Source organism: Wyeomyia smithii, chromosome 2, assembly GCF_029784165.1.
Source record: "Wyeomyia smithii strain HCP4-BCI-WySm-NY-G18 chromosome 2, ASM2978416v1, whole genome shotgun sequence".
NCBI lineage: Eukaryota > Metazoa > Arthropoda > Insecta > Diptera > Culicidae > Wyeomyia > Wyeomyia smithii.
Window position 1 is genome coordinate 246,965,690 of NC_073695.1, and position 15,215 is coordinate 246,980,904.

Here is a 15,215-nt window from a genome sequence, read left to right on the forward strand (position 1 = left end):
GGTCTATGGCGTTATGATTTTGGTAACCATTTCAAAAATACAATATCGTGAAGATTTTTGGAATTCAATATTTTGTTTTTTGTTATATTCTAGTTTTATTTCTTTTTTCGCATTTTGCTATTGCTTAATCACAATACTTCCCATTTACTAAGACAAACTTGACATGCCAAACATTCTGATTGTCGATTGGAACAAGTTTTGACCGTTCGATTGGATCTTTCCAGTGACAGTCGTCCAAACTTTAGCTATAGGGCTTTAGTTAGCACCTCCACGAACTCTCATATACAATTGTCAAAATGTGCTGGATGACAAATTTCTCGTTTCTTCACATGTAAGAACCAAACAAATAACAGCAACACCGTTGAATTACAGCTCAATAAGCTTTCGAGCGGATTTCGACTGAATGAGCCACAGCTTAATTTATGTCGTTTTCGTTTTTGCGGTGTAGCTACGCCGTGGACTACACTTTGTCCTATACCTGTTTTTATTTTTCATTTTCCGGACTATTCCGGACTACGGTATATACCCTTTTCTGTCCCGGACAGTCCGCGAAAGAAACAGAGTGCAGTTTTGAAGACACCAACACATTCACACGTATGTGTCAACATTTAAAAAAAATGTCAAAATCGGTTTGCTTTCATTATCGTTCTTCGAGTGTCAAACATCAGGTTGGATTTTATTCATTTTATTTTATAGATATTTTTCGTACAGTAGCACAAACGCGACAAAAAGACAATGGCGATAATGACCAAAACAAAAGTGACAGCTACCTCAGGTATTAAGCCTGTATTACACTCTTTGACCGAGCGTCAAATATTTGTCAATTTTTGACAGATGAAAGTTTGGTCAAATATAATGGTTTGTCACTCTCCAATCCAAACATGGGGCAAATACGGGCAAACAACAACCATGATGTCAAATAAATTTGACCATTATGTCAGAAGGTCAAATATTTGACCCTAAGACAAGACGCGACAGCTGGCTTCTTATTTTTCTTTTCGTAACGGCCGTCTTCCCTGTCGAAATTCTTTTGGACGTTCCATACCGTTGACGCCAGAATGATTATTTTTAACAACTTCTGCAGGTTAATGAAAATAAAACAAATTAAAATTGTTATATATAGGCGAATAATACTCAATTTTTATTTATTATTTCATGTTCAATAAAGCATACTTCTACTATAAAATTTTTTCTTCCTAAGTTTCTTGGTACCTAAATTTTTTCTTCCTAAGTTTCTTGGACGTCAACCGAAATAGTAAAAAACGATTATTCAATGCATTTTTAAAGTTATAACAGTGAAATACATTACTCGGTAATATCATGTACCTTGCATACTTTTGCATCATTATATCACAGATAACAGACATCCAAGCTAGTTTCGCTTTATGTGTAAAAAGATTCAACGGTTTTTTAGCATGTCGCAATACGCAGTATGGTGGCGCTAAGAACACTTAGTGGTCAACGATTTAATAAAATCGATAGTTTTCCAGCTTTTATCGATATTCTCGCAATAAGAAGGGTTGCGGTTTTTAATGTAGAAATTTCGAGCAGTCGTAATTTGTACACAATCGACAATTTTATTCCTTCCCAGCTTATATTTACGATAAATATGTTTGTTTTAATGTTGATTTGAAAAAAAAAAACACCCACCTTACAAAATCAGTGTTATATCATTGCAAAAACAGCGACTCTATAACCTGTGATAATGTTCACGCGTCTGGCAGCTTTGACTGTAATCATAGACTAAAGAGACATAGATATCCAAGTTGGGCTTCGCTGCATATAATCTCAAGGCAACACTATGAACTTGCCATCTGTAGGTCGTTGGGTGAACTAAAGCATATCCACTCGGAAAAATATCATGGTATTCCTTATCATTTCAGTACACTGAAATAATCTTACCTGTTCATATTATATGGGAGTGTTATAAATTTGCACTATTAGAACTTCCAATCAAAACGATGTGATCGAAAATGTGTCATGCATTCTTCATAGGATCGTCTGATAGACTCACATTACTACCAAGCTTTTAAAAAAGATAAGAAAACCCTTTAAAAACTAAAGAACATATAATCCATTAGACTCATTGGAAACACCATAATTTATATCTTGACATACACTAACATTTTCATAGGAAAATCTCATGCATTCTTTGTTATTTTCCTATAGAAATAACTTCACTAAAGGAACTGTTTCTTTCATATGATATGTACATGAAAACAAAACGAAGTGTTTGTTTATGAAATGTACTAGAATTTATTATAAAAATATAAAATATATAATATTTAGCAAATTTGTACTTGGTTGTTGACTGTTAAACGGCAATCCTAAAAATTAAGGCAAAAATGAATTACGTCGATTATTCCTGACAAATGGTTAATAAAAAAGAAATTACCGGTTCAACGTTGGCCACTTGATCCCAGTTCCAATTATCTGTTCGTTGTTTGCCCTACGATTTGATAAGTGCCAAATTCTTCGGTGTGATCTATAGTTGTGAATATCTATGTAAGTTTGAACTCAAATGAAGTATAGAAAAATAACTTACCCATTGGATATAAGCAAATATCCTTCCAATCGCCCAATAAGACGCCGTCTTTTCGTGGTGTAGCCATTTTGAATAACCATCTGGATTATTCGATACCAAATCCAAACGTCAAAACAAAATTTCACAAGTACTGAAGAACTGACAAGAAGTGTGGCGACGTGTGTTTTTCATTAGATTTATCAGTAAGATTTATGTTGGTTTCGAAACATGGCGGTTTTATATATTTACTTTATAAAATGTATTCCGCAATATTGCCGGTAAATTCAAATTTTTGCGGCACATGTTAGACGTAAATGAATATCAAATAAAATGGATGTGAAAATCCGATAGTAATTATTTCATTGTGCGATTCGTAAAAAATATTGTATCACATTTAATTTATAAATGGATTTCTAATGGAATCATATAAAATTGAGAGATCTTTTGGTATGTGAAATTCATTGGACAAATTCAATAGAGAATATATGTCGACTTGTTTCAGATAGTGAGCTTGACCAGATTCTCACACCCAGAAAAATATCATGTTACTTTCAATCAGATTTGTACGGCGGTTTTCAATCGACTTTACAATATAATCTAGATGATTTGGTTCTCAATCGACTATTAAAATTGGTACAAACAACAAATGAGTTATGCTAATGATGACTAGAGCAAGATACCTGACTTCATACATTTTGCTTGCAACACCTTTATAACGGTGCCATCTGATGACCTTAAAACTGTGATTATTAGCAAAATCGATTTATCATGCTCAATCCGCTAGATGAAAACAAAAACAAGATGGCAATATCGTATAAGGATATTGAAAATTAGATGATAGGACCATACAATGATATTGAAAAACATGCTTCACCTTTCACCACCTTGTCGTCATCACCAAATAAACAGTATACAAATTAGTTCAATTTTCGTTCACGCGTAGCGAAACTCGTGTCCGCTGCATACTGCAAGAGTAACGTATTGTGTACTAGTCATCTTTGGTTATGCTTAAAAACATATTGTTGAAACGACTATGAACGATTAGTCATACTATCATCAAAATAAATAATTTATATCATGGTCATCTCACACATTGACATTTATTTTAGTCCTGTTGTAATAAATTATTGTTATTATCTAGACCATATAGATTAGTCTGTTAAAAACACCGCACAAATCTGACCAAGCCTAAAAAGATAGCAATTACCTTAATATTTTTCTGTGTGTGCTCATTAAATGTAGTTCACCCAACCGCCATCATACTCGAAGGGGTGCCACACTTTTGTTGCCCGTATTGTTGGTTGAGTTGGATATCTATGTTTCAATAATCTAAGCTGTAATCCAGCGCTGCCATCACTAAACTGGTTAGAGTCGCAAGTTGCAGAAAGATGTCGTTAGCATTCCAAACGAGTAAAAGTTTGAAATCTTACACACGGTTTCTGGAGTATTTTGTTCTAGCTTGGATGTCTGTTATCTGTGATTATATGAACAATTATAATAGCTAAATTATGACTCTCCAGCATTACTGCTTTACAGTGAAAAGTAACCTCGTTGTATTTTCTACGTGACGATTGCGTTATCGGATTCAGCCAATCAGCAGCCGGTTCAAATTGGTTGCATGTAACAGTGACCAGCTGTCGCGTCTTGTCTTAGATTTGACCATTAGGGATTATTCAAATAATACATAACGCTCTAGGGGGTGGGGGGTATTCAGCGGAGCGTTATATTGCATGTGGCAAACATGTAAAATTGCGTTACATGGGGGTGGGTGGGTATTGAAAATAGCCAAATTCCGCGTTATGTAATATTTGAATGGTTCCTTATACAAAGAGTGTACTGAAGGCTTTATACGAACACCACTGCAACTGCTCGGAAAGTGTTCGTTTTTTTCAGCTGCAAAGTGTAATCCGGGATGGTATAGACCTTTTTACGTACGAATGTGTTAGTGCCATTAGTTGAGAAAAATATTTACACATAGCTATTTTGTTTGCAATGCTATGTTTTTAGAAGCTGGACAAATATTCAGTTGAACACTCATTATGTGTTTTAAACTTGTTTCTGAATAAATGTTTTCATTCGTGATCCGAAATCTGAAAAAGCTGCTGAACATAATCGACCAAAAATGAGAAAAAAGTGATAAAAGTCGAAGCAACGGGATGCGATGATTTACAGTGTGGAGGGAACAAAAGCAACTTCACATGGGTGTACACGCTCACTAGTGTGCGTAGGTGAAAAGTCACTTATCTCTATACTGCCGGTACCCGGATAACTGTCCCATTATGAAAAACAACATGTTGAGAAAACGGCGATTTAATATTATCCATGAATTTTCGGATTTGCAGCACTTACATCCAGAACCAATGATCATAACAGTTTCATGGCACCACAAGTTTATCGTTGAGAACAAAAAACCATGGATGGAATCGGTTTTACGTTATATAACTTGAAAAAAAGACAAAATACGCGGGTACATTTCAAATGTACTCGCATATTTTGTCCCATCACATATAAATTCAACGAGCAACCGGCAGTATCACTGGCAACGTAGATTGTACTACAGAAAAACAACATTAGTTTAGTTAATTAAATGACATACTTCTATATGCCTAAAATAATCCGATATACACCAATCTGGAGCAAAATTATATGTTTGCAGTTTGTACCACTATGCAGTGGACTGTAATGCGGGTACTTTCAATATGGGACAAAAACAACTTGGTATTTTTTCCATGTTTTTCCATACAAAAGTATCAATTTTAATTTTTTCCCAGACAATATGATAACAATTGAGTCGATTCCCGATGATAACTCAAAAGTGATCGAAATCAGTATGGGACAGTTATGCGGGTACCGGCAGTATAGTCCTGCCGTAAAAACGAATTCGACATTAGTTTCTACTAAATCGTTGTAACGTAAACAGTAATCATGCCACAGCATTATAATGCGTACAGCGCTACCTAGTTGATAGTAGTGCGTTAAAAATGTTTTCACGCGAAAAGTGACAAATGACATGATCGATGATGTTACACCGCGCAAAGAGGAGATTTTAGGCGCGCGAATACCGCAATCGGAATCGTCACGATCAATACAATATGGTAAATAGGAAGCCTATCGTTGGAATAAAAGTTTATAATTTATCTTAACAATCGGTTATTATGTTATATCAAGCTGCTCTAGTGGACAAGCGGCAGACTGTGTTTGAATATTAAGTATAAATGTTAGATTATTGTTTATTTCTGTTTATTTGTGGCGGGCCGGTGTAAATGAGTGTGTGTATACGTTGATGTACAATTTTGTGTAATCGACTTGTGTATGTCGAACAATAGGCTTATTCAGCTCTGATCAGCTGTAGCAGGAAACATGTTTGTAGAAGACTTGAGAGCTGAATTTTATCAACGGCTAATAGGCAAGCGTATTCTTGTAATTGTCAACTACGATATTGATGGCATTTGTGCAAGTAAGATTCTACAGGCCTTGTTCAAATATGATAATATGCTTTACTCGATTGTACCCATCATGGGGATCAGCGGTGTAGTACGGGCGTACAATGAACACAAAGAGGATGTTAAACTGGTGTTGCTGATTAATTGTGGCGGATGCCTCGATATCGTCGACGTTCTACAACCAGAGGAAGACGTTGTATTTTTCATCTGTGACTCTCATCGACCGTATCACATTTGCAATATCTACAGCGATTCGCAGGTATGTGTTCTGATATCGTTATAAATTCCTTAATAAGGGTATAATTTATGTACAGGTTCGAATCCTTGGCGAAATGAAAACGGAAGAAGGAATACCGGAATTTGATGATATCTTTCAAGATTCGGAATCGGAGAGCGATGATGAAGATCAATCTAATAGTGATGAAGAAGAAGAAGGAGGTGAACGTCGGGAACAAAATCGAATTCAGAAACTTGAGCAACACCTTTTGAAGCGGCGACAACGACGAGAATGGGAGGAAAAACGCAACAAAATTATGTTCGATTACACGCAGTTTAGCTATTACAGCAGTAGTTCAGCTTTAATGATATTTGAACTAGCTTGGCATCTGTCGAAGGACTCCATAGATCTGCTGTGGTGGGCCATAGTTGGATTGACCGAGCAGTTACTGCTGGGAAAGATTGAAAGCTCGACATACACGTTGGCTACGGATCGGGTCCAGTCGCATGTATCTCGACTGACTAATAAAGCCAGTGACCAGACAATCCAAACGTCAGTGAAGATTAATTTTGAACACGATCTCCATTTGGCACTATATCGCCATTGGAGCATTCTAGATTCTCTCAAGTATTCTATTTATCCAGCTTGTAAGCTGAAACTTTGGACATACAAAGGCGAAAAAGTTATGCATGAACTGCTGGTGGATATGGGCCTGCCACTAGTTCAGGCGAAACAAACTTTTAATGCAATGGATCTGATATTGAGGAAAGAATTCTACGATAAAATGGAGAAATTCTCCGATAAATATGGCCTGACAGATATAGTGTATGGTTCTTTCATCCTACAATACGGTTATCGAAACAAATACTCGGCTGCTGATTATGCTTACTCGATGTTAGCCATTTTGGAATCAGTGAGAGCAGATCGTACTCCAGAGTCTTGTTTTTTAAAATCGATGGATGCCTTGTCACGGAGTAACAAAGAAATTTTAGATGAAGGGATTGAGATGGGCAAAGCATTGTTATCTGCAATTTTCAAGCAGGTTCAAAGCTCGTTAGAAATGCACGCGGTATATTCAGCGGGTCCATTTCTTTACTTCATTCTTCAGGAGGAAATCCCGTATTTTTCTTGCCCGTATGGCCTGCTGATGCTGGCACGCTTTTTGCAGCGGGGACATGTCGCAGTATCACGAAATCGACGTGCTCCAGAGCTGCCACTAATAGCGGTGGCTCCAATCGATTTGGCCCGTGGCTTTTCGCTACTTGTTGGAACGCCTCCTGTGTGCGAGGATAATAAGAACTTCTTTGGAAAAGCTTTCGAGCAGGCCGCTAAAAAGAGTGGAGCCGTTATCTCGCAGGATTTTTTCGAGACATCCGTTATTCAGATCCGGCACTCAGACTGCACGAAGTTTATGGACGCCCTGACTGTGCTGTTAGTTTAGGTGCCACTGCTCCGGTGCCAATTGTACATGTAGGCTGAACGTAGTAACATTTAGGGTAGTTTTACTGTTTCACTTAATTTTTACTTCTGACTTCAAATATTTATCAATAGAAGAACACATACGACTCACACAATGCAAAATATAAGTTTACATACAATAAATTGACCAGTCAATTTAATAGAGAAATTTGCCAATCTTTTACAAACTATCGTAGTACTAAACAATTTCATGGATGGGGAGAATCCCAGGATTGATACCAATATAAAACAGAAATTAGTAACCTTATTAACCAAATTTTATACAAACTTGCAAGCTCTGATATTGTGTCTTTTTTCAAATCTAAGCACTAGTCATAAAGTTCTTGCTCAGCTCGATGCTTCAGAGCGCTTAGCGGTCTCCAAAAGAATTTCAGACACAGGTTTTGTAATACGGTGCTGCATTTTTAAGTCTCATATCGTCCTCCAAGTCTAATTTGTTTCATGCCTTGGTCTTAATACGCAGAAGAGTCAAAGAACTGGTTTCACAGAGATATCTGGAAACAAATTTTAGTTACCCGTTGAATTTACCAAGAGGCTCCTGGTTGGGAACCACTGCGTTAAACGATCTGTTTTTGCTGTAGATGTCAATGAAAATAAAAAAAGGGAGACGGAGCCGCAGGTACAAACATTTTGCGCCCAATTGGTGGTTAGAACAATATCCGAAGACTCCATAGCTAAGAAAATTAGTGAAGTTTCGTTCAATATTTTTGATTTCCGTTAGGTTACCTGATGCAACTTGTTGGTTTATGGCAGATACCCCGGACCTGCCCTGGACTAACCGTACTGTCAAGTATTTGATCCTCCAGTCCTATGAGATATTACAGCCTGGAATTGTGTCATCACAACAAAAAAGTTAGCCAACGTTCAATTAGGGACATCATTTAAGTGGTTCGATGATTATTATATTGGTATCAAATTTTAGTTCTTCGAAATACTGTTTGAATCACTTCTTTGTCATGTCTTTTTTTTCTTCCAGAAAATTCCTATGGAACCGTTTTTTACTCTAAACTTTTCCTGGTGAATTATACACCCGTAGCACATCGTTCAGGCATGGTGTGTTACGAACAGAAAATTTCTCAACCAAAGGAAAACAGGAAATTTTAATGAGAAAATCTATACCGAATTTATTCAACGATACAACTAGCGAATAAAATGTAATGAAAAGGGGGTTTTAACTCAATCGAATTCGTGCTCTGTTTTAAAAGTTCACTCCCACCGTAAAGATACAGATTCTAGTATATTTGTTTCTACAGAAACATGGCGCAATATCCACTTGTTTACTTGCATTATTATTGCTGAACGTATTATATCATATCATATTTCCACTTGTGTAATGTAATAAATATCTTTATTAGATAAGACCTGTTGTATTTTTTCAGTCATAAATGCAGACAACCGAATCGTACAACTCAAATAGTGTTGGTTAAACTAGAAACTTATTGTGTGACTGTTAATTAGGACATTAGCGCATAAATTAAGAGTAAATTTGCGGTTGAAAACTTGTAGTTTTACATACCGTAATATAGCAAAGTAGTTCTAGAAATTATTAAGTAGTAGCTCCTGCTTCTAAAAACTAGTTGGGCGGGGAAGTGGGAATCGGTGTCTTTGAATGAAGACGCGAACTTACATTGCTATGTTCTGCTGCCGCTGTTTTCAATGTTCTTTTGCGATAAACATATACCGAAGCTATTGAGTACCGTCCGAATCGTGGCTCTTGAGTTTGAGGGTATTAACTGCGATTTCTCGTTTCACTGAAGTAATGTCTCTTTCGGATTTTTTGTATTTGCAGTGGAATACGTGCTTCGATATTGCCATTTTGTTTTTGAAGGGTTTCGCACAATGATGACAGATTAGGACGATCCCATCCATGTCGTGTACCTTCAAATGTTTCGCGTAGTTGCTCGCATCGGAGAAGCTTTTATAGCAGTGTGTACATTTGTGCGGTTTGTAGCCAATGTGCCGATATGTGTGAGCGCGGTACTGATCCTTGCGGGCAAATGTTTTGCCACATAATTCACAATTGAATCCCACATGGTTGGGGTCGTCTTTGGCGTGCATCGAACTGTGTCTTTTGAGGTCATACCCGCGCTCAAAATCTTTGCCACATTCTAAGCAAACATGAGGCTTAGGAATCGGATTAATGTGCTGATTATGTCGGCGGACATGTTTGTGTAGATCGCCAGACGAAATAAAAGCATACTTGCAATCTTCGAAAGGACATTTGAACGGTCGGATACCAGTGTGAATTCGAACATGACGCGTTAGGTCCCCTGTCTGGGTAAACGTACGACCACAATGAGGACAACTGCGTCGCTTAACGTCTTTATGTGTGTAGTTTACGTGTTCCTGAGTTGCCGCAAGTTCAGTGAACTCCATGCTACAGATGCTACACGAGAAAATCGGGTTTCCTTCTGTTCCTGCTTCCACAATTTTGGCTCGCTCAAAAGGAGTCATATCCACTGCCAATGGGTCGAGCATTTTAGAGGATTTAGACGAATTCTCCTTGTTTGCAACAGGTGGCCCTGCGGTGCCTTCGGCCCCATCCAGAAAGGCCCGCTCCAGATATGTAACAACAAATATATCATTTAGCGACGGTTGTGACGACTGGGAAGAACCACTGGTAGATTCTTCTTGTGCTGTCATCGCTGCGTGATACTCGTGTTTAATCTTCATACCGGCATCGGTATTTCTTGGTACCAGTTTTTCCTTGCGGCGACGCGATTGTCTACTTTTGCCATTGCTAGTGGAGAGCTTTACTTCGGGATACATCTGCAAAGTTGCCGGACTTGGCGTTGAAGGGACATCCAGTCGCAGACGTTTCTCCGCTGTCCCTTTGGGTTCCTCTGCTGCATTGTTTTGACGTGAATTCGCTTCCGTATTAGTCTCAGTCTTTTTGTTGTTTATACTCTGTGCTTCTAGAGTTTGCTCGGCTAACTGAAACTCTTCATCAACACCCTGTTCATCCGTGTCATCACGGATATCCTCATCTAAGGTTTGTAAATTGGAAAGGAAATGAGCAATGTTACTCAAATCTATCCCGTGGTAATTCATTAGATGCTTTTTATACCACAGATCGCGCTTAAAGGTCATAAAACATTTCGAACATTTTATTACGCGAATAGGGTTTTTCGTTTGCTTTTCAGTTCTGCTTAGAGCCGATTCCAAATGAGTATTATCGTTTGTTACTGTTTTTAACGCTTCACTAGCTTCTGCTGCTGGTTCCGTAGAACCTTCTGGAATGTTTACTGAGTCCAATTCATTCGCATCCGGCGCAAGCACCGGAACTGATATTGGTACTGTTTTGCTATTGTCAGTTGCCTCGTTCTCAATGCCGCTGTCGCTACCGGCAGGAGACGAATCCTTTTCGTATGGTACGTTATATTCGAGAAGCTGCTGTTCGCCTTCTTCTACCGGTGCTATTACATCTGGAATGATCAGTTCTCCTTCGCGGGTTTGTTCTTCTTCTTCTTCGGCTTCCGCGTAATTTTTAACTTCTGTCTCTGGACTTTCTTCCTTTTCAACGTATTCTTTTTGTTTCAGTGTCGGTGTTGTCTCGCACACGACCGAATCAATCAGTGGCAATTTATCTTCCGGTTGCAAGTCCTTCTGCGCCCCTAGTGGTAGAACTGGCGAAAGTTGCTTTATTTCTTCCTTGATAGTAGTTGGTGCTTTCGAACGTTTAGCAGGCGATTTCTGCAACGACTGATCGGGCGACACTTTGCGCTTAGTGCTTGGGGATATGACTGCCGTCGGCTTGGCAGCAGGAATTTTCACCGGAGAGGCGGATGATCTTGTCACACGCGTCGAAATGCTGCTAGCAATTGGCGGCGTATGTGCTTTAGATCGATTTGTCTTTTTTACATCTGTAAAGAAAAGAACGTAATATTATTATGTCTAATTTTTGACTTTATACAGATTGAAGAACGGACGTCTTCTAACGCTTCGATAAAAAAAAAAAACAACATAACGTATCGATCTAATAAATTCCTGGGAAAATGTGTCTGTCCGCATGACAAACTAATATCATTCTCAGGTTAGCTTTCTAGAATCATTTGCAAACATCGAAATAAAAACACTTGCTAAGAATGGTAAGTGCCTTGTCATTTCTCTAGTCTTCAGTTTCTCTAAGCAAACTTCGTTCATGCGTTCGTTTTATGTAGGGGACGTTTTTAGGTCTGCAAATGCAATGTTGTAGGATTTTTTCTTGGAAACGATAAAAAAAATTCAGCAGGGTAACACAGATTAGGCATTATGCAAGGCATTATACACTAATCCTGCCGTCGGGTTCAATTCAAAAGATAAACAAGAGCAGATCACCCAGATCAGAATACAACACATACTGCTGACTTTGATTGTCCCTCTTTTATTACTATTATAACTAGGTATCAGAATATGAAGACTTGTTGAAATTCTCAACTTGAGAACTAGGAAGTTAGGAACGTTTATTCAAACTTCAAAAAAGAATTTGCTGGCTATAACAAATAGATTACTGGCATATTCATGAACCAGTGTATTATTACTGAACTGTGTTTCTTCTAACTTTCGAAAGTGTGTTGTAGCTCGGTGGTTACTGGCGACAGGTGAGCGATCGTAAGGCCCTTGCATCAAATTTGACTTTTTCACGAAGAATATTTGATGCTACAAGAATTCATTTGTTGTACTGCGAAACCCAATGATCAAAACATGTGACTGTTTCCTTCTGTCATAAATCTTTACATTAAAAAAAAAATGATATTTAGCTCTTTGATTAGGAGTAATATCAATAAAAAGAAGATTCAGATTTCATTTTGGATTTGATGAGAAAAAATAGGAAAGTGGATTGTGAGATTACCATGAATAATAATATTTTCGTTATATTATTATATTGCTGCACGTAACAATTGTCTCGTCGTCCTTTTCATCCTCACTTGTGCTTCCGTGTCGTTTTATTAAATTTAAAACCATTTTCATCACCAACGAGTACGATATAATTCACATCGTATGGATATAAGCCAAATTGCACACCGTTTTGTCAACTGACCTTTCGTTTATAATTGAAAAAACGGCTACTGGGTTAAAAATACGTGGCGGATGGAATTTTTCTACAGATTTCTCTGTTTCAACTCAACGGCAAGGTTCCAGCATATATTAAGGGTGATATACTCAATAAAAAAGTTGTCATGAACAGTCAAAATATGTTGTACCGACAAAAAACTTTCAAATGCGTTTTTCTCGATTTGATGCCTATGGCATATTAGCCAATTTTTGAATTATGGGCAGAGCGCAACCGATTAACAATTTGTTGCCATAACAGAAACTGCAAACGTAAAGGAGACGAGTGGTGCCTAACCGCTTACATAGACTTAAATTCAGTGTTTTTTTTTTTAATTTTATTTCCGAAGGTGTGCACAAAACAAACTTCAGGTAATTGGTTACCTGCACGGACATTGTCGCTTATTTTTCTAACTGCTTAGGTATACAAGGTAAATGCCACAAAGAGAAACGGAATTCGACCCGAACGCAAGCGTTCCTACTAATGGTACGACACACAAGCGAAGAGTGGAATAGAGAGATGGAACGTAAAAAATCACCAAGCGACTCCATCTTGAAATAAATTCTTTCGCACGGCTCATTTTGTGGTGTTGTTTTTCTTTTTCATCTTGCTGTGGTCGGTCATCCTCGCTTTAAAGCTTTAGCTGCGAGCTGACACCGCATGTAAACTGGATTCACACAGAACATTTTGATTAGAATAAAACTACCCAAGATTTCATTTTTTTACACCTAACAATTGCCCGGTAGTGTTTATGTAATTCGTCTTGCGCGCTCCGTTTCAGGTTTTGACAAGAGTTAAACCAAAACACTCGAGAAACCCATGGAAATTTAGTTGTGGCTTGTATTATAACAATGTAGAAAGATGCCGATTGAAAGAAAATGAAACTTAAAAAATTTATTCTTACCTGCGCTAGCAACCGTCTGCAGTTCTCCTCCATTTTTTGGATCAATAACAACAGGAGCTACTGTCAAATGATGGGGACGGTCGTCGTTTGCTGAATCAACCATCGTTGTCCCCCCTCTGGGGGAAACCCCACCATTCCCAACCCCTGGCAAAGCTGGCTGATGTTGCAACTGCTCTTGTTGTTCTACGTCTAGTTTAGTGATATTCTCAGTCGCTACCGCTGACGCGCCGACATTAGCGTCTTTTGTGGTGTTTGCTGCATCTATCGTCGTTGTCTTTTCAGGGGATTTCCCAGTATCTGAAGCTGTAAGCTCATCGCCCACAGACGGCGACGTTGGCGAGGGTGGATGTTGTTCTATGGTTATTACGGCACTATCCCCCTTAGCATTTGCTGGAATACCGATATTTGCGTCCTCTTTGATGACGTCATTCACACATTCGGTCGCTGCAACGGTCGGCAAAACCTCCGTTGGAAGCGGATTTTGAGCATCTTGCTGTTTGGATTGTGTTGTTTCTTTCTGTGGCAGCAAAATCGTTTGCTGAGAGCCAGTTTTCCGGTTGTTGATTTTACTGTCGACTACACCGCCATTACTTTCGTCATCGTCAACAATCTCTACAGGGCCTACGTATAATGTTTGAACTTCGTCATCGAATTGTACAGTGATTTCACTCAACAACAGATCCAAATCATCCTGTTCCTGGCCGATTATGTTCGCTGTCGAGATTTTTTTCTGTGGACTCAAATCTATTCCCTCACCGGACAGGAAATCGGCTGTTGATGCTTTCATCTTCGTCGCCATTACGCTCATCTCCCTGCAGCTTGCACAGTAGTGCCGAATCACAACTTACAATTACCAGTCTTGTTTGAGGCAAACTTTACTGACGTATGGTTTCTATACCTGTCGAATAAACTCGTCGCCGAAAACATCACAAACTAGCCACCGAAAACTAAAGTTTTAAACAGTTACACACCGAAATTAAATAAAAAACAGCGAACCCAAAATATTAACCAAAATATTTCAAGCACAAAAGAAAATACGACACGGCGTCACACACGCAACAGGTTGCCTTTCTCGTTTGCTTGCTACTAGCTAGACTGGCTATACCACCACCGTTGTCCGTGTTGCTGCTGTCTGTCCCATCTACTCATACTACAGAAAGAATGAGATCAGTGTATTACTACTCAACTGTCTGGCAGTAGTCAAAGGGAGAAAGATGATAATGCGTGAATGTGCGAGAAGAGTAAATAAAAAAAACTAAAATCTCAAAATGAAAGTTCAGCGCATTTTGGCAGCACGTTTGACAGTTTACGATCGACTATTGTGTCACTATCACGTTTGCTGCATGGGAAATCGATGTATAAATAAATCTTGACGAACTTTCAAAAAAGACGTAACGAAATTGTTTTGCCAAACAGACCAATGATCATGCTATGCACGGAAAACTGTACCTTTTAATTGTTTTGCAAACGTTATTGCTATACCATCCTCCGCGCCGCCGTCTTTTTCTCAAATCCCACAAAAAGCTTTATAGAAAAATTGCTTAGTGCGCTATTAGGATGTAGTTTTCTTAAAAATTTATAAAATTTGCTAACATTTTCCCAGTATACCGAATTCG

The 15,215-nt window shown here is 38.4% G+C and overlaps 2 protein-coding genes and 1 long non-coding RNA gene across 3 annotated transcripts; 2 read left to right on the forward strand and 1 right to left on the reverse strand.

Annotated features, from left to right (window-relative positions):
• Positions 1–5,458: 5,458 nt before the first annotated feature.
• On the forward strand, positions 5,459–9,099 carry LOC129722859 (uncharacterized). Its single transcript, XR_008727666.1, has 3 exons — positions 5,459–5,619; positions 8,385–8,571; positions 8,640–9,099. It is a non-coding gene; the product is annotated as an uncharacterized LOC129722859 (long non-coding RNA).
• Positions 5,561–7,786, forward strand: LOC129722858 (cell division control protein 45 homolog). The gene is made up of 2 exons (XM_055676662.1): positions 5,561–6,226; positions 6,282–7,786. The coding sequence occupies exons 1-2, from the start codon at positions 5,885–5,887 to the stop codon at positions 7,623–7,625; spliced, it is 1,686 nt and encodes a 561-aa protein (XP_055532637.1). The 5' UTR covers positions 5,561–5,884; the 3' UTR covers positions 7,626–7,786.
• LOC129722857 (uncharacterized) lies at positions 8,527–14,705 on the reverse strand. Its single transcript, XM_055676661.1, has 2 exons — positions 13,600–14,705; positions 8,527–11,526 (listed from the first exon to the last, which is right to left on the reverse strand). Exons 1-2 carry the CDS (start codon positions 14,405–14,407, stop codon positions 9,350–9,352), a joined length of 2,985 nt encoding a protein of 994 aa, XP_055532636.1. The 5' UTR covers positions 14,408–14,705; the 3' UTR covers positions 8,527–9,349.
• Between the last annotated feature and the right edge of the window lie 510 nt (positions 14,706–15,215).

What these genes read in the sequence shown, in the direction of transcription:
- LOC129722857 (XM_055676661.1), bottom strand. Translation starts at nt 14,407, where the DNA reads ATGAGCGTAATGGCGACGAAGATGAAAGCATCAACAGCCGATTTCCTG. An exon ending in GCAGACGGTTGCTAGCGCAG is followed by an intron (nt 11,527 to 13,599) that starts GTAAGAATAAAT and finishes TTTTCTTTACAG; the next exon opens with ATGTAAAAAAGACAAATCGA.
- LOC129722858 (XM_055676662.1), top strand. Translation starts at nt 5,885, where the DNA reads ATGTTTGTAGAAGACTTGAGAGCTGAATTTTATCAACGGCTAATAGGC. An exon ending in ATATCTACAGCGATTCGCAG is followed by an intron (nt 6,227 to 6,281) that starts GTATGTGTTCTG and finishes ATTTATGTACAG; the next exon opens with GTTCGAATCCTTGGCGAAAT.